The sequence below is a fragment of the Patagioenas fasciata genome, chromosome 11 (assembly GCF_037038585.1).
Source record: "Patagioenas fasciata isolate bPatFas1 chromosome 11, bPatFas1.hap1, whole genome shotgun sequence".
Taxonomy (NCBI): Eukaryota; Metazoa; Chordata; class Aves; order Columbiformes; family Columbidae; genus Patagioenas; species Patagioenas fasciata.
The window spans coordinates 8,100,962-8,120,038 of NC_092530.1; the positions used below are offsets into that span (position 1 = coordinate 8,100,962).

Sequence of the window (19,077 nt, forward strand, 5' to 3'; positions counted from 1 at the left end):
GCCAAACTAAGCTTGGTGAACATAGTATTATGATACCCATTGTCTTGTGGAAAAGGGTTCTTTTCAGGTACTAAGTGGGCAAAGCAACAAAAATCACCGTTACCAGCAATAACATGTCAGGAAAGTTGAGAGCTTTGTGCAGTAGGATATTCTGACCAATGTAGTTCTTACGGGAAGTAAATGAGCTGCAGTAAAATAGCAGGTGCTGACTGACAACAGCCACAGCAAAGGTTTGTCCCCCCACAAAGGGAAAGATTAAAATCCTGCTTAGGCTGAGATGTTCAGAATGGGATCTGCCCTTTCAAAGATAAAACGCAAGATAAGGAAGTCATGTCGTCTTGATTTATTTGGCTTATTTTTGAGTAGAAATAGGCTCCTGCAGAAACAAAGGCATGTGCTTCCTTACAAAGAGAGGCCCAGCGCGCCTCTTGTCAGGTTTACTTCTGATGCCTCAGTAAGAAGCCAAATCACCCACCAATCACAGAGAGAATAACAAAATGAGCTTCAATGATTTAAGAGATGGTGGCAGAACTCCTTTTTGGCATGAGCCTCTCTTTCACCACACTTGGACAGAAAAAAGCCAAACCACAGCGAAGAACCAGCCAGGAGAAGTATTTCATTAACCAGTCTACAGCTATGGGAAGAAGTGGCTGTTATCACCAGAGCAACAAAACAAGAGGACAAGGGTGGAGAGAGAAGATGAAGGAATGTTGATGTGCTGGGTTGGGATTGAAGAGGGCACAGCAGGGTGTTTATTCATAGTCAGTAGGGTTCAGCAGTTGTTTCAAAACAAGATGTCACATCAAAGACAAGAACTGTTAGCACAGCTCCTACATGAGGTTTCTTTTCAACCCAGATAATGGTGAAGAGGAGGAGGGACTTTGGGAAAACACCCTGTTCCAGAGGACTAATGAAATTTGCTTCAGTGTTCATGTTAAAATGTCAAAGCAATTAGGAAAATTAAGTAGAAAAAAGATCCGTCTAGGACTTCTCAGGCCTTAGCCCGGCGTAGGTGGGGGTAGCTCTGCAGAGTCCTGTCTATCGCTTCATCCAAGCTCACCACTGGTTTGTAGCCCATGTCTCTTTTGGCCCGGTCACAGCTGTAGTAGTGAAATGTTCCAGCTAGCGCCACCCGCATGGGGGTGAAAGTGGGCTTGATGATGACCAGAGGACTCAGCAGCCACAGCACCAGAGACAGGAGCAGGGCCAGGTAATACGCCAGCCAATAGGGAATATGGTACTTGGGAGGATCGTAGTTCAAGCCAGTCAAGATACGGGACATGAAAGCCCAGAAAGGAACTGGTTCATCGTTTGTGATATGAAATGCCTGAAAGAGAGGAAGACAAAAAGCCAGATGATAATATGATTACGGTTTCCACCCATTTGGCTGTGTGATGGCCCATCTCACGTTCATGCTGAGGAGACTGACATCCCTGACTTGCTTGAAAAGATATTTTCACGAGAAACTGCTTTGCACCAACTACCTCTGAGAAGGAACAAACCTCTTCTTTGCTAAGAAAGGGAGCTCCTTCTGACACAACAGAGGTTAAGATTACTCATAAATTGTCAAACACATGAAATGAGACAACACCAACACACACCAGCATCTGGGCTCTATGGACAGTGCATGCTCAGAGCACGGTGGTGCCACGAAAATCTATAAAAATTTCTTCTATTCTGAACTATCATAAAAGCAAAATAACTCTATTTCTTATGTACGCGTCTTGGCTGGCGCAATTCTGCCTGCATTTCCTTCCACAAGGAGTTTTACAGCACAGAGTTAAAGTATATTCATACAGCTTAGCCCACGTGGTTGCACACAACGGTCGCCAGATGGGCAACCACTCATGATACCCACAGACAGAAAAAACCTGACCCATTTGTGTGCAGAACACTCATCTCCAAGGCAGATGTTCAGTACAGAGAAAAAAGCACATGAACTACAGAGCCGACACATGAAGCAAGGCTTGCAGATGAAGTTTGGCTAAGGGACACTCACTCTTCTCCTCTTGCGAGGTCCTTCCTTACCTTCCCGCACAGGGGAGAGTCTTTCTGAAGCTTTTCTGCAGCCAGGATGTGTCCATGGACCACGTTTTCCACATAGGTGAAATCCACCAAGTTCTTTCCATCCCTGCACAAACAAAAGGAAGAAGTTTAGTCCTAAGGTGAGTTAGGCTGAAAATCTGCTTGTGGCACAAAGGGAAGACTTTCACACAAGATATATTTGTCCCCAGTTTCCTCTCCTGCTCTCTTGTGCTGCAGCTTCAGGCTATACCCTGTCAGAGAGATGACATCGCTACATGTTATTTTGGAGACAGGAAAGGCTGTTATTGTTTCAGCTCTTGTCAAGACCCTCAACGTTTCCATTCCCATAACAATACCATTTTAAAATCTCACAAGTCACCAAGTTCCCAGGTCTTGGAGATCCCACAGGTCTCAGAATCAGGAGAGAGATCCACAGAAGCAGAACAGACAGAAACAGAGTGGTAACAAGCACAAAGAAAGTCATATAAGGACAAGCTTTCAATTATGAATTTCTTGGCTCATGAAATCCTAACTTACCCTCAATAAGCCAACTTAGCCCTAGCTGGAACAGATTTAACCCACTGTGTTAAATCCATTTCTATACCAGTACAGAAAATGAAAAATAATCTGGATATCACTTTCAGAAGTCCAGCTAAATCAAACAAACGGTTTGTTACAAAACCATTGCCACACTCATTTGTTTGTTTGTTTTTAAATAAAGGCAGTAATGGTTTCTAGAAAAAGGAAAGCTGTTGCTGCTGCTGATACAAAGAGTGTGTCTACACAGGAGGTGTCTACACAGACACTACCCTCCAAGAAGGATGCAGCCACCCAGGTTTCTGGCTGTGCAGAGTGTCTGTGCCTGGCATTGGCACCAGAGGATGGTGTGGGAGGCACCTGTGTACGATGCGAGCAGGTCAATGACTTACTGTGCCTAGTGGCAGAGCTCAAGGAAGAGGTGGAGAGACTAAGGAGCATTAGGGAAAGTGAAGTGGAAATTGACTGGTGGAGTCAAACCCTCTTGGCTCCTAAGGGTGTGCAACCAGAGATGGTGAAGCCCCATCCTTCCTGCCATAAGGCGGATGGAGCAGAACTAGCTGATGAGGGGGAATGGAAACGGGTCCCTGATCGGAGAGGCAAAAGAGCACTCTCTCGAACACCATCACCACCCTTGGTGCCCTTAACAAATAGATACGAGGCCCTGGACCCAGAAAGTCCATCAGAGAACAGCCAAGAAGATCTGCCTGGAGAGCCTCCTAGACAGACCTCATTTACAAAAAGAATTACAACCGCAACTATAAGGAAAAAACAAAGAAGGGTGGTTGTAGTCGGCGACTCCCTTCTGAGGGGAACAGAGGGCCCTATATGTCGCCCAGACCCATCCCACAGGGAGGTCTGCTGCCTTCCTGGGGCCAGGGTGAGGGATATCAATAGAAGACTGCCGGAGCTAATTCAGCCCACAGATTATTATCCCCTGTTAGTAGTCCAAGCTGGCAGTGAGGACATTAACAGAAGAAGTATCAGGGCAATTAAAAAAGACTTTAAAGCACTGGGTCAGTCAGTTCATGGGACAGGAGCACAGGTGATATTTGCCTCAGTTCCTGTGCTATCCGGAATGGATGAGGAGGCAAATAAAGAGAGAAACAGAAAAGCCCATCTCATTAACAGATGGCTAAAGGATTGGTGCCACCATAAAAATTTTGGTTTTTTTGACCATGGGGCAAACTCCATGGTACCTAGTCTCATGAAATCAGATGGGCTTCATCCCTCTGGGAAGAGCAAGAGGACTATAGCCCATAAGTTGGCAGCACTGATCAAGAGGGCTTTAAACTAGGTTTGAAGGGGGAAGGGATTGAAACTGGGCTCTCCAAAGATCAGCCTAAGGACAAAAAGCCTGAATTAAGAGTGAAATCAGCAGCCCACTTGAAGTGCATGTACACTAATGCACGCAGTATGGGCAACAAACAAGAGGAGCTGGAAGCCATCGTGCAGCAGGAAAGCTATGACATAGTTGCCATCACAGAAACGTGGTGGGATGACTCGTATGACTGGAGTGCTGCTATGGGTGGCTACAGGCTCTTCAGAAAAGACAGGCAGGGCAGGAGAGGTGGAGGGGTGGCTTTATATGTTAGAGAGTCTCTTGACTCTGTTAAACTTGAGGTCAGTAGTGACAAGGTTGAGTGCCTGTGGACCAGAATCAGGGGCAAGTCCGACAAGGCTGATGTCCTTGTGGGTGTCTGTTATAGACCACCCGACCAGGATGATGAAGGAGATGAATTATTCTACAAGCAGCTGGCAGATGTCTCAAAATCGACAGCCCTTGTTCTTGTGGGGGACTTTAACCTGCCAGATATCTGCTGGGAGCTCAATACTGCACAGAAGAGGCAGTCTAGGAATTTCCTAGAGTGTATAGAGGACAATTTCCTTCATCAGCTGGTAAATGAGCCTACCCGGGGTAAGGCCTTGCTAGACCTACTGTTTACAAACAAAGAAGGGCTGGTGGGAGATGTAGTGGTTGGCGACCGCCTGGGGCATAGCGACCACGAAATAATAGAATTTTCAATAGTTAGAGATGCAAGGAGAGCCATTAATAAAACCTCTACACTGGACTTCCGGAGGGCAGATTTTTGCCTATTCAGAAGTCTAGTTCAGAGCATACCCTGGGAAACAATGCTTAAAAACAAGGGGGCCCAGGAGGGTTGGACATACTTCAAGCGGGAGGTTTTGAGGGCACAGGATCAGGCTATACCAGTGCGCCGAAAGGCTAGCCGACAGGGAAGACAACCGGCTTGGCTAAACAGGGAGATTTTGAAGGAAATCAGAAATAAAAAGAGAGTTTACAGACTGTGGAAAAAAGGGCTGGCTACCTATGAAGAATTTAGGAAAATAGCTAGATCGTGCAGGAAAAAAATCAGGGAAACAAAAGTGCAGTTTGAAGTTAATTTGGCCAATTCTGTTAGGGATAATAAAAAGTCCTTCTTTAAATATGTTAATAACAAAAGGAGGGGCAAGGAAAACCTCCATTCTCTACTGGACTTTGAGGGAAATATAGTTAACAAAGATGAGGAGAAAGCTGAGGTACTTAATACCTACTTTGCCTCAATATTTACCAGTCAAACAGATGGCCCTCAGGATAACTGGCCTCTGGAGATGGTTGACAGGAATAGGAAGCCAAATAGTCCCCTTGTATTCCAAGAGGAAATAGTTGGTGGCTTACTGAGCCATCTGGATCCTCATAAGTCTATGGGACCAGACGGGATCCATCCTAGGGTGATGAGGGAGCTAGCAGAAGAGCTCGCCAAGCCGCTCTCCATCATCTTCCAACAGTCTTGGTTCACTGGGGAGGTCCCAAATGATTGGAAACTGGCAAATGTTACCCCAATCCACAAAAAGGGCTGCAAAGCTGACCCTGGCAACTACAGGCCTGTCAGCCTGACCTCGGTGCCTGGCAGGGTGATGGAGCAGATCATCCTGAATGCAATCACACAGCACCTCCAGGATGGACCAGGGATCAGACCCAGCCAGCATGGGTTTAGGAGGGGCAGGTCCTGTCTGACCAACCTGATTTCCTTTTATGATCAGGTGACCCACCTAGTGGATGAGGGGAAAGCTGTAGATGTGATCTATCTAGACTTCAGCAAAGCCTTTGACACTGTCTCCCATAATATACTCCTTCAAAAGCTGATAGCCCATGGCTTGGACAAGTGCACTCTCTGCTGGGTTAAGAACTGGCTGGAGGGCCGGGCCCAGAGAGTGCTGGTAAATGGGGCTGCATCTAGCTGGCGGCCAGTCACTAGTGGTGTCCCCCAGGGGTCAGTGTTGGGTCCAGTCCTGTTTAACATCTTTATTGATGATTTAGATGAGGGGATTGAGACCACCATCAGCAAATTTGCTGATGACACCAAGTTGGGGGGCAGTGTTGACCTGCTGGAAGGCAGGAGGGCTCTGCAAAGAGATCTGGATAGACTGGAAAAATGGGCTGATTACAATGGGATGAAGTTCAACAAGGCCAAGTGCCGGGTCCTGCACTTTGGCCACAACAACCCCCTTCAGCGCTACAGGCTGGGCACAGAGTGGCTGGAGAGCAGCCAGACAGAAAGGGACCTGGGGGTACTGATTGACAGCAAGCTCAACATGAGCCAACAGTGTGCCCAGGTGGCCAAGAAGGCCAATGGTATCCTGTCTTGTATCAAAAATAGTGTGGTCAGCAGGACAAGGGAAGTGATCCTTCCCCTGTACTCTGCATTGGTGAGGCCACACCTGGAGTATTGTGTTCAGTTCTGGGCCCCTCAGTTCAGGAGGGATATTGAGGTGCTGGAGCGGGTCCAGAGAAGAGCAACAAGACTGGTGAAGGGACTTGAGCACATGACCTATGGTGAGAGGCTGAGGGAGCTGGGGTTGTTCAGCCTGGAGAGGAGGAGGCTTAGAGGTGACCTCATTGCTCTCTATAACTACCTGAAGGGAAGTTATAGTCAGGTGGGAACTGGTCTCTTCTCCCAGGCAGTTAGCAATAGGACAAGGGGACATGGGCTTAAACTCTGCCAGGGGAAGTTTAGGCTGGATATTAGGAAGAAGTTCTTTACGGAAAGAGTGATCAGGCATTGGAATGGCCTGCCTAGGGAGGTGGTGGACTCACCGTCCCTGGAGGTTTTTAAACTGAGATTGGACATGGCTCTTAGTGCCATGATCTAGTAAATGGGCTGAAGTTGGACCAAGGGTTGGACTTGATGATCTCTGAGGTCTTTTCCAACCTAGCCAATTCTGTGATTCTGTGATTCTGTGATTCTGTGATAAAACCAGCATTGCTGCAATCCAGCATTCTGAGAAAGAATCATTTTCGTTTCCTATGCTCAGGGATGAATGGCTATTTTATTTGCTTTCTTGGAAAAGATACACAGGTCTGTACAGTGGTAGGAAAACTCAAATGAGGAATGTATGTTTGGGGTGGAAGAGAATGCAGACTTGCATGAAGCGGAAACCTTGAGTTTGTTCGCTGCTCACAGATCAGTTTGAGAGATCAATTCAGAACTGAACTGTAAGGAAGAACAAAAAAAACCCCAAACAAACAGAAAAACCAACCCAATACCCACAGCCCTATTCCCTTTCTTCCTTCTACCCCAAGCACGTATTCACATGTGCACATATACACACGAGCCAGCTCCTTGCTTGTAATAAAAATCTATCCTAAATTAAAGAGCACATTTTTTTTCAAAAGCATAACACAATCGAAATAAATATCCTTAGTAGTAGCTTGAACTATTTCTCGCTCTACAATTTCAGTGGTCTGCTAGAAGCTCTGCAAGGGTCAGTTAACAAGGCAAATATCTTTAATCTTATAATCAGAAATATTAAAAGACTGCCATAAAAGTTTTTTAATCACAAGAAACTCAACTACCAGAAGCATATATAAATTAAATTAATAGCAAGTAATCTGAGGTCTCTCGTATTTAAAAGGACAGCTCTTTAGACAATGGGAAGACAGCTCAAGCTATGTCAGCTTTCCTCACTGATATTCTTTTGGCCTTGTGAACACTCACATCTGAGTCCTTAACACAGAAGGATTTTTAAAAAGAACCCTGAATCACAAGTGAAAACTTAAAGAAATGTACTTTTTTCTATGCCACAACAACACTACTGATTTAACATTATTCCCTTCCAAAAGTGCTTTGTAGGTTCAGCATCAATTGTAACAAAAGGTGTAAAATAACGCAGCCTTGCTCACCCAATTATGAACTTCATTTTGCCGCTCTTAGCTGCTTGGATGAGGATGGGAACCAGCTGAGGGTCTCTAGGACCAAATATTCCATGGGGACGAATAGCAGTAGTGAAGAAATTGTTGCTTGGGTCATTTGCACTGAGCACTTCCTGTAGGGAAAAAGATACAAAAATTAGGGGAGAAAGACCGCGAAGAAAAATATGGCTTAGTGATATACGCCAAGATCATCACTAAAGGTGGTGGGTGTTCCCCCATTTCCTTGGGAACGCATCAGTGAAAGAATTACTGTCCACCCGTATCGTTACAAATGATCCTTCTCTTGTCCCATCCTTTCTCTCACTTCTCTTCAGTAAGAAAAACAGAAAAAAAGTCTGGTTTTGTTATTGAATTGACAGGCAAAGGAAATAAACTCTCTAATTTAACAGCATGGGAAACAGAGGAGCTTTGAAAGTTCCTTCACTGCATGAATTCTTTATGGACATGCTGGAGAAAAGGAGGACACACAGCAATTAAATCTCTCTTTCCTCAGCCAGTGGGTGATTTCCATCACGGGCCTTCTCAATCTCATTCAGAAGGGGTAAGATCCCACCCTCCTGGCAGCACCAAGTGGATTGAACAAGGCCTGTTTGAAGAAGACTTAATTCTATTGGGAGTTTCCAGAGTTTTTAAGAGCTGACGGATTTTCTATTAAAAATCCAAGAACATACAAATAAACACTGAATACTTTCACTGTTTCACCCAAAACTAAGACATGTCTACAAGCATTTTGGGCTAGACTTGAGTGCTATTCATGAGCTTCCACTTTATCAGTCTGCTGTACTGTACAATGGTTATCCTTGCAAATGGACAGGTGTTTTTATGCCGTGTTTTCAATCCAGCTCTTTTGAAGGAACGTAAGAATAATTCTTAAACATTAATACTTGACTTTAGAGGACACACTGTTGGCTTCAGTATGGAAGCAAGCTTCAATTCTTCTTGCATAAAAAGCGTTCATTCTTGCCACAATTGAAATGCAAGCCACTGAAAAAAAGTTTGGAAAACAAAAAACAACAAACACACCACACACACACACACACAAAAAAAAAAAAAAAAAACCCAAATCATGTTTATTTGCTTTGATTTAAAATATTATCATACCATATTTAAACCACAAATACTGCAGAACCTGAAATAGAACAGATCCTGGTGATCTGCAAATGTCCAAAGTAGTGGACGTTCAGATGTAGGGGAAATTTTTAGATCTTTTTCTAACAAGAATAGTTTGCTAGTTTCAGCATATGGTAAATGGCATTAGCTTACAACACGTTATTGGGCTGACATGCTCCTTAAGCCCCCCCACATCTCCATCTCATCTTTTCCTTCCCCAGTGACTTGTTCACAATCCCAACTGTAACCTCAGGCTGCAAATCAGGTAAATGTGGTTCTGAAACACCCCTCCAGTAGGATCAGAGAAGGGCAAAACAACTTCCCTCAGCTGCTCTTAAAACAAAGCTGCATCAGTTAAGAAATGGGGTTATTACATGGCTCTTGCAATAGAAGTGACATCTCTCCCAGTTCGTTTATTCTTCCTCTAGAAACAAACTCAGCAGTGTAACACATTATTTCATTCAACTTCCCTAGTAATTTATGTCACAGTTTTATTTTATTCTCTTTTATTAAGTGAATACACAACCGAGGAGTTCCAGCAGCCAAGGAAGATGTAACAGAGCACTGCATGTGTTTGGACTGCTGGGAGAGGGCAAAGGATGGGGGTGGCTCGTGAAAGACAAGTGGCAGCCACCTGCCAAACGTCCCTAGTCAAACAAAGGAATGCACAGCTCACCAGCCTCCCTGCTGGGAATAACAGGGTTAAAATCAGACGGCTTTGTCGAAAAGAAGGGAATTTTCTCTTTCAGTGATACCCTGAAAACTCTGGCAGGCACTGCTAGATATGCGTGACTCTGTGCAGATTCTCTTTGCCGCTGTAAGAATGAGATATTTCTTTTTAACGAAGGAGATTCTGGAGAACAATAAAGATCTGTTCAGTCAGAAGAGGCTGTTGTGTTCCCTAGGGCATGCCCTACTTTTAGCAGGGTAGTTTAAGCATTGAAAAGACCAGTGTTAACCATATGATGACAAATACCTTCTCCTGCAGGATCTTCGTCTCTGTGTAATAGTCAATAGGTTTTTTTGCATAAGGGAGGTCTTCTGATCCATTTTTTATGTCTGTGCCCTCAAAAACTACACTGGCACTGCTAGTTAACACCAGTTTCTGCAACAGAAGTGAAAGAAAGCTATTGTTAAAAGCCTAAGACAACAGGGTCATTATTTACAGAGGCTGAGTAAAGACAATAATAATGTTTAATCAACTGATTCTACAGATAATAAACTAACTCTAGAAGAATGTGGGCTAACAGAAGAAGATCTGAAACAGCAGGTAAGAAAACTCCCAGTGTTTTAATTGACTTTATTACATTGTTTAGCACTACCTAAAGGAGACAAAAACATTTCAACAAACATCCAAGGCAGCCAGTCAAGGGGAAAACATCTCCAGGAAAATGAGAGTGCCCACTTGGCTGGGTACAATTTAGCACTTAATGCATAATGAGTGCTTTCAAGATATATTTTCTCATCCTGATGATAACAATATCAGGATAGATTAAACCAAAAAAGAATTCTCATCTTGGATGTTTTTGTTGGATAAAAATGTGCCCTAGTGGATTCAAAACAGGAAATCAGTGATGTATTTGAGTAATCAGAAACGTGGTTTTAAACAAGAATGACGTTGTAATGGGAAGACGAGCAGATCCAACAAGTTCCAACAAGACTTAACTCCTTGCTCGGACAGAACCCAGACTAAGCCTGAAGGTAAACACCGCATGGCCCATTTCCTACAACAGTTCATTACAGGAGGTGGGGGGAAAAAAGAACAACAAATATTAAACAGTGGGGCTGAGAGTTCTATGTGATATACGTCATTTAATTCTAAACATTATCATTTCTGTATTTGTATGTGAACACTGCCCAAAAACATATGCTTCGGAGGCAACATCTCTGCTCAGAATAAGGGATTTTTAAATGCATTGTGCTCAAAAATTTGCTAAGAATTCAACTGAAAACTCATGTGAGAAGAAGATAACATAAGGAGAAAACAACAACAACAAAAACAACACCAAACTTGCAGCCTGGTTTCCTCTGGCTCTTTCTTTTGTGGGCAAATGATTCTCTAAATGAAATTACACTGAGATTATGGTACGAGTGTGTTCCTTCTCATTGTAAGTCAACGAATTCACCGAGCTAATAGATGCCATGAATACTTTCACTGCTGGAAAAGCTATCTTTAGAGCTGGCCCCTTATTAAAGCATGAAAGAATCCACCCATCAGTCACGGTTCTGTAGGTGATTCACAGACATCTAGTAGGACAAATTTTAATGGATTCTTTTCCTCCAACCAGGACAACTGTGACATGTAGGTTTTCTGTAACAAACATGGACTGAGCTTACACCAGACACTAAGCGGGGGACCAACAGAGTCTCTTCTACTAATTTTTACAGAACAAGTAAGAATTCAGTGTCTCAGACCTCTTTATCAAACTAGATTGAAATTCGTCCATGCTGCAATTGTTATAAAGCCACATCAGTGTCTTATGGTCTCCATGTGCTTTTCTACCCTTACCTGCACTCCAGCTTCTTTACAAGCTTCAATGACTGCTTTGGTCCCCATAAAATTCACCTTATAAAACAGCTCCCTGTTGTCACTTGAAGGTGCTGGTGATGCACAATGAAAAGCCACTGACACGCCTTGTAAAGCTGGGAGCAAAGCCTGGAAGATACATCACAGCAATGAAATGACAGCAATAGTGACTACTCAGGAAAATAAAAAAAAAAAAAAAGAAAAAAGGAAAGAAATAAAACAGTTATTTTCCTCATGGAAGCAAAACTACTAAATGCCAAGTCATGTTCCTTCCATAAAGGTGAGCAGCTGGAATAGGATTAGCATCCAGGATCTTCACAATATCCTCTCCTCCTTGCTAGGCAATAAAGCACATCATCATCATTTCTTTCCAGAGGAGAACCTGGGAACCTTCTGAGACCTGGAGGCTACCTAGACTTAACTACCAGCAATAGTCTCAAGTGCAGGTATGAGACTCAAAATTACCTGGAGATGGGAGTTAGAAAACTCAGCAAGCAGCAGGTTTAACAGGCAGCAGCACCCTGTGGCACTGTCTGCGTTTGAGGTGACTGTCATAAAGCTCTCAGACACATTTTATCGCGGTGGGTAGATGTCTCCTCACGTTGCATACAACTGAGTTAAGGCAAGAGGTCTCAGCATGCCTTAACTGTGAGGAATAACGCATTGTGCCGTTCTCATGCAGCTGAGGTTAGCTAGGAGAGCACCCACACACAATTACCAACAGAGACTCTAATTACACTGTATATCCAAGCTGGCAGTAACGCAAATGAAAACAATTTCTGTTCTTTCAGCCTCAGGCAGACGTCAGTATATTTCTTTAAATGTTCTAGATGAGGGTTCCACAGAAAACTGCTTAGGCTACTGACTTCACAGGGAAAGGTTGTGGGGGCATATCTATATATCCTTTCTATGCAATGCTTTCAGGTGTTTTAGCACTTCAGGCAAGGCTCGGGAAGCTGTTTGAACAAACGTTTCTTTAACCAGACATCCTTTCTATCCACCCATGTCATGTGCTGTCATTAGTCTGTACCTCTTTGTCGCAAAGGTCTCCCAGGAAGAACTGCACTCTGGTGTTATCAAACTTCTTCTGAATATCAAACACGTTGACAGCATAACCCTTCTCCAGGAGCTGCTCCACCATGTGCTGGCCTAAGAATCCCGACCCGCCGATCACCGTACATTTCTTACCAGCCTTCAGAGACAGGGAGAAAAGCACTTTAGCAAGCAATCACACACCAACAAACAGCACAAACAAACTGATCTGAACATCCTGAGATCTTAATGTGCTTGAACTGTGCATAACTAGTCAGTAGCTATAGTTTTATTGGAGAGGTCTAAATCCAGATATCAGAAGATTCTTCAATATGTCCGTGCTGCTACACTAACTTAAAAGTTCAGATGTGCTAATGGTCCACACTGCTCCTGTGCTGGTTTGTATTTCACAGAATCCCAGAATGTCAGGGGTTGGAAGGGAGGTGTGGTCTAGACAATAGAGTAGTGAGGTGGGTTGCAAACTGGCTTAAAGAGAGAAGCCAGAGAGTGGTGGTCAATGGTGTGGAGTCCAGTTGGAGGCCAGTATCTAGTGGAGTGCCTCAGGGGTCAGTACTGGGGCCAAAATTATTCAATAAATTCATTAACGATTTAGATGAGGGAATTGAGTGTACTATCAGCAAGTTTGCTGATGACACTAAGCTGGGAGGAGTGGCTGACACTGGAAGCTGTGCTGCCATCACAGACCTGGACAGGATGGAGAGTTGGGCGGGAAATAACCTGATGAAATTTGACAAGGGAAAGTGTAGAGTCCTGCATCTGGGCAGGAACAACCCCAGGTTCCAGTATAGGTTGGGAAATTACATATTAGAGAGCAGTGTAGGGGAAAGGGACCTGGGGGTCCTGGTGGACAACAGGATGACCATGAGCCAGCACTGGGCCCTTGTGGCTAGGAAGGCCAATGGCATCCTCGGGTGTATTACAAGGGCGGTGGTCAGTAGATCGAGAGAGGTCCTCCTTCCCCTCTACTCCGCCCTGGTGAGACCCCATCTGGAATATTGTGTCCAGTTCTGGGCCCCTCAGTTCAAGAAGGACAGGGAACTGCTGGAGAGGGTCCAGCGTAGGGCAACAAAGATGATTAAGGGAGTGGAGCAGCTCCCTTATGAAGAAAGGCTGCGGGAGCTGGGTCTCTTTAGTTTGGAGAAGAGGAGACTGAGGGGTGACCTTATTAATGTTTATAAATATATAAAGGGTGAGTACCATGAGGATGAAGCCAGGCTCTTCTCAGTGGCAAACAATGATAGGACAAGGGGTAATGGGATCAAGCTGGAACACAAGAGGTTCCACTTAAATTTGAGAAAGAATTTCTTCTCAGTGAGGGTGACAGAGCACTGGAACAGGCTGCCCAGGGAGGTTGTGGAGTCTCCTTCCCTGGAGACATTCAAAGCCCGTCTGGACACATTCCTGTGCGACCTCTCCTAGGCGTTCCTGCTCCAGCAGGAGGATTGGACTAGATGATCTTTTGAGGTCCCTTCCAATCCCAAACATACTGTGATACTGTGACCTGGAAAGCTCATCCAGTGCAATCCCCCCGCTGGAGCAGGAACACCCAGCTGAGGTTCCACAGGAAGGTGTCCAGGCGGGTTTGAATGTCTACAGAGAAGAAGACTCCACAACCTCCCTGGGCAGCCTGGCCCAGGCTCTGCCACCCTCACCGGGAAGAAGTTTCTTCTCATACTTCAGTGGAACCTCCTGTGTTTCAGTTTGCACCCACTGCCCCTTGTCCTATCACTGGTTGTCACCGAGAAGAGCCTGGCTCCATACCCCTGACACTCCCCCTTTCCATACTGATCCCCATGAATGAGTCCCCCGTCAGTCTCCTCTTCTCGAGCTCCAGAGCCCCAACTCCCTCAGCCTTTCCTCACACGGGAGATGCTCCACTCCCTTCAGCATCTTCGTGGCTGTGCTGGACTCTCTCCAGCAGTTCCCTGCCTCATAACCAAGTGGCTCATGTAGCAGGGACAAAAAGAGGGCTGGCTCAGACAAACCCCACCCTGACGGTAAAGTAAACAGAATTTGCTTCAGCCACATGGCACAGATAATTCAGAATATTAAAACCATCACCGTTAGCAAGGACAAAACCATTTTCAGAGAATGTGAAACTTCAGTTTCTCCATGCCAAGAAAGCAATCAGGCAAAGGCAAGGATTATCCTTTTTAGTTAACCATTAGTTCTTCTTTTTAAAATCAACGGCTAGAGTCACTACATAACAGACTCTGATCTGGTCACTCATCTAACTGGATTACAGACACAGAAGATATAGGCAACGAGTCTGAGGAAGCTTTTGTACTAAGAATGCCCTGTCCTGGTTGGAAAGAGATATGCTCCTTATTGTTGCCACACAAAAACCCACCTCTCCACTTACACTATTGAGCTGAAGGGAATTTTAACTTGGTGGAACCAAAGATGACAATCATTCAGAAATTTCTAAGTGCTACATCCTTAAACGAAGGTTCTACTGCAAAGTGCCAATTATCCACAACAAAAATTAGAAGAGTTCACTACAGTTGCTCAGTTACATTAAAGCATAACTAGTAATTTAGAACGGCGCATGCAAAGTACAATCTGATTAAAATAATTCAAAAATAGTTCTAATGGGTTGGCCCAGTGGTCTGTTTGGTTTTGACAGTTGCAAGAGAACAGATGATATAGAAAGAACATGTGAGTCTAAGGAGTCTCTGCAGTTCACTCTCCTTGTAGTCCCCCACTACAACAGGTTTGCATTTGCTTTACTCGTCAGCTTCCTGATTCTCTAAACTCCATCACATCCCTCGGTGATTTTACTTCACAACCATCGGTGGTTTGACTTGCCTTCCCCTGTACCCTTTCTCATCCCAGTGCGTTCTCCACAAAACCAGAGCACCCGAACTGCACACTGCGCTCAATGTGCTGAACCGAAGTTTTACAGCGGCAGCATGACGCCCTCTGTCTGGCTCTAAATATCAGAATCGCTTCTAACAGCACAGATAGTCCAGGTTTTTCTGTATGAGTGTTTTCCACTTGCCCAAGTATAGGGAGAGTATTCAAACCGGTGATGAGAAGCAAACTACTTAAATAATCATTAGTGCACATTTATAATATGCAGTACAGTCCAGTACACGCGCCTCTTGGGAAAGTACTAAATGAACCAACTCAATGACCAGAATCAGTATAACTGCAGCTAACGGTGCTGCACCTGGATTAATTAGCTGGTTTTAAAAATGCAGGTAGAAATCCAGGCTATGCACAATTTTTGGATATTAATTACTACCTATCTAGTGTTGCATTGTGAAGATACAACAGCTTGTTCATGCTCTCTACCATAATGCTACATTGGGTTTTTTTTGTTTCCTTGTTTCCTAAACATCTAAGATTTATTGGTCTTTCATAAATTTCAGAGGAAATAATGAGGAAAATAGTCCAGAAGGTAGAAATTTCTGCATAAACAAGAACCACGGATAATGCAACAGCTTAATAAATTGTACTCCTAGGAGTAATGTCCAAACATCTCTGAGCTAAGTGAAAATTATTCCTCCCATGTTCAGCCTCCCGCATTCAATGCAGTAATCACAGCAACAGGTTACAATGGTCATAGGGATGTCAGGGAGCGCGGCTGGACCCCAACCTTCACTACAACACAGAATAATATTATAAGGCACATAGAAATGATCCTGGAGTAACTAGATCTCCAGACCAATTGATTTAGCAGCACTGACAAAGCCACTGGTACTCTTTAGAGGTTGGAGTATTCCTGGATCTCTTGGGAACTCTAACAGCAGCAAACTATGCCTTGGTAAATCACGTTTCCCCCAGCAACATCTCTGGAGCAGAAAAAGAATCTCAGGTCTTCTCTAGTAACGTTCATAAGGAATACCTATAAAAACATGTTTCTGCAAGACAAAATTTCATAAAGCATCACTAAAGTCCTCTACTTACCGATCTGAGGCGTGTAGCCATTTCTCAGATGATTCACTATCAACTTGATTCCTTTAAAAAAGGAGAATATTATTTTATTCACAATACAATACTTAACTAACTTAAGCATGCCATTAACAGAAATCAGACTTTTTTAAAAAAAAGATTTCTAGCTAGAGAATTCTAAGTTTGAAGCCTGAAAAGAGTGAACTAATTCTCCCTACCCTGCTGAACAAATGAGTAGTACAAGAGTAACAGTGACCTCAAATAGCTTTCTCAATGTCACTGTTTTAATGTAATAAAATACCCTCGCTAACAAAGGCACCATCTTATTTCAGCCTATACAGCTTCATGCCCTTCCTTTAAGTCTGAATATTTATACTCCAAATAACATGAACAGCATTACAGATTGTGGCAATACCCCCTCCAAAAACATAATCACCCAGAGGCGTTAGGAACAACAACATCAAACTGCAGTTCAAGTGTTTCAGCAGCACCATGCCCACCTGTTCCACAGCAGCAGACACAGCATGGAAGAAACACCGGCACTTGCTGGTGTCCATCAGCAAAGAGAGGGGAGCCAGTGGTGAGATGTATAGAATCATAGAATCGTTTTGGTTGGAAGAGACCCTCAAGATCATCAAGTCCAACCATAACCTAAATCTAACACTAAACCATGTCCCCAAGCACCAAATCTCCACATCTGTTCCACCCCTCCAGGGATGGTGACTCCAGCACTGCCCTGGGCAGCCTGTTCCAATGCCCCACAGCCCTTTGGGGAAGAAATTGTTCCCCAGATCCAACCTCAACCTCCCCTGGCGCAACTTGAGGCCATTTCCTCTGCTCCTGGCGCTTGTTCCTGGGGAGCAGAGCTCGACCCCCCCTGGCTCCAAGCTCCTTTCAGGCAGTTCAGAGATCAGAAGGTCTCCCCTCAGCTCCTGTTCTCCAGCTGAACCCCCCAGGTCCCTCAACTGCTCCCATCACACTTGTGCTCCAGCCCCTCACCAGCTCCTTCTCTCAACTCTCTCCAGCACCTCAAGGCCTTTCTTGGCATGAGAGATCCCAAACTGACCCCAGAATTTGAGGGACGGTCACTGCCCTGGTGCTGGTGGCCACACCAGTGCTCGTACAAGCCAGGATGCTGGGGACCTTTTTGGCCACCCAGACACATGCTGGCTCATGTTCAGCTGCTGTCACCAACACCCCCAGGTCCTTTTCCACCAGGCACTTTCCAGCCGCTCTTCCCCGAGCCTGGAGCGTTCACAGGGTTGTTGTGACCCAAGTGCAGCACCCAGCACTTGGCCTTGTTGAACCTCAGACAACGGGCCCCAGCCCAACCATCCAGCCAGTTCAGATCCCTCTGTAGAGTACCAAGTTTTCACATCACAGGCTGTTTTTGTCACCAGTTTCATTAAAATACCCTCTTCCTCCCCGCAATACCAAACAAAATTCCCAACTCAGTTGGGATCCTAGTACATGGGGACAGACAGAAAAAGACAACATGTCTGTGTAGATCTGTTTCTGATATAAAGACAAGCTGCACACTAACGCTCCTGATGGCTTTATAGTCACTTTAAACCACCACAAGAAACTACTACTTTAGAGGTTGATTTGATTGTCCTTATTCCTAATCCATGCTTCCAGCTACCTTCTATTATCCATGCGCTGAGTTGGATCAGGACTATGACTACCTGAAAATAACCATTTTCTGCCTGGGTTGGATTTCAGCCAGAGCAGCTCTCTGACCCATCTGACCTCAGGAACACTAGTGCCAATGCAACTGGATCGCATCCAGGAACAGCTACACCAATGCTGCTATAAAATTATCACAGTTCCAAGTACATCTGTTGGACTTGCCCACTCTACAAGCTACACAATTTAGCACTTCTCTCTTTATATTTTTTTTAAAAAGCCCTTTGAAATGGTAAGGAAAAAAAAAAAAAGAAAAGAAAAAAAAGGGGGGGACTGGTGCCTGTCCAGCCAGGAACACCAAGCTGGTTTGGAAGCATGGGGTGATCCATCCTCCAGCTGCCTGCGTCTTCTACCCCTAAGTCTCCCTTAACACCTCTCCAAAACATAATTTATGAACAGCTCCGTCTCCACTTTCCCTCCAGCTCTTTCAGCCACCCACTGCAGAGCCCCCCAATCCTCCCATCAATCCTCCACCCACAAACCCTCAGCTTCTCTCACCCCAACGCCCTCACACCCCTGCAGCCCCCCCTGCCCACAGCACCTCAGACCCACCCTCCGCTCCACGTCTCCTCCCACCGCCCCCACCTTTTCCACACCCCAGCCTGCCCCTCCACACACTCCACAGCCCTCCTCACGCCCCAGCCCTTCTCACATCACCCCTACGGCTTTGCCCGCCCCCAGCTTCCCTCCCCACACCCCATGTTCCTCCTGCCCCGCCTCACCCCTACAACCTACCCCAGACCTCTCACAGCCCTGCAGGTTCTGCGGCCCCCACGACCTTCCCCACGCCGCAGGTCTCCTCAGGTGCCGCAGGTCTCCTCAGGTAGCGTGGGTCGCCTCACACGCCTCAGCCCCCGCAGCCCCGCCCTCAGCTCGGCTCCGCCCCTCCGTCCCTCCCGCTCACCAATCAGAGCGGGCTCTTCCAGCAAACCCCGCCCACTCCGCCGGCTCCCGCCCCTTCTCCTCCCGCTCGTCCTGGGCTGAGCATCGCGCCAGCCGGCTATCGCTCGCTGATTCGCCCGCGACC

General features: G+C 45.4%; 1 protein-coding gene across 1 annotated transcript; it reads right to left on the bottom strand.

The window, feature by feature from the left end:
- Nucleotides 1–328: 328 nt before the first annotated feature.
- Nucleotides 329–18,918, bottom strand: NSDHL (NAD(P) dependent 3-beta-hydroxysteroid dehydrogenase NSDHL). Its single transcript, XM_065846317.2, has 8 exons — nucleotides 18,786–18,918; nucleotides 16,380–16,430; nucleotides 12,445–12,606; nucleotides 11,397–11,543; nucleotides 9,864–9,992; nucleotides 7,748–7,890; nucleotides 2,029–2,131; nucleotides 329–1,327 (listed from the first exon to the last, which is right to left on the bottom strand). Exons 2-8 carry the CDS (start codon nucleotides 16,398–16,400, stop codon nucleotides 992–994), a joined length of 1,041 nt encoding a protein of 346 aa, XP_065702389.1. The 5' UTR covers nucleotides 16,401–16,430; nucleotides 18,786–18,918; the 3' UTR covers nucleotides 329–991.
- Between the last annotated feature and the right edge of the window lie 159 nt (nucleotides 18,919–19,077).

Coding starts and splice junctions, on each gene's coding strand:
- NSDHL (XM_065846317.2), bottom strand. CDS start 16,400: ATGGCTACACGCCTCAGATCG. Junction 7,891..9,863: donor CGAAGATCCTGCAGGAGAAG/GTATTTGTCATC, acceptor TTTTCCCTACAG/GAAGTGCTCAGTGCAAATGA. Junction 2,132..7,747: donor AAAATGAAGTTCATAATTGG/GTGAGCAAGGCT, acceptor TTGTTTGTGCAG/GGATGGAAAGAACTTGGTGG.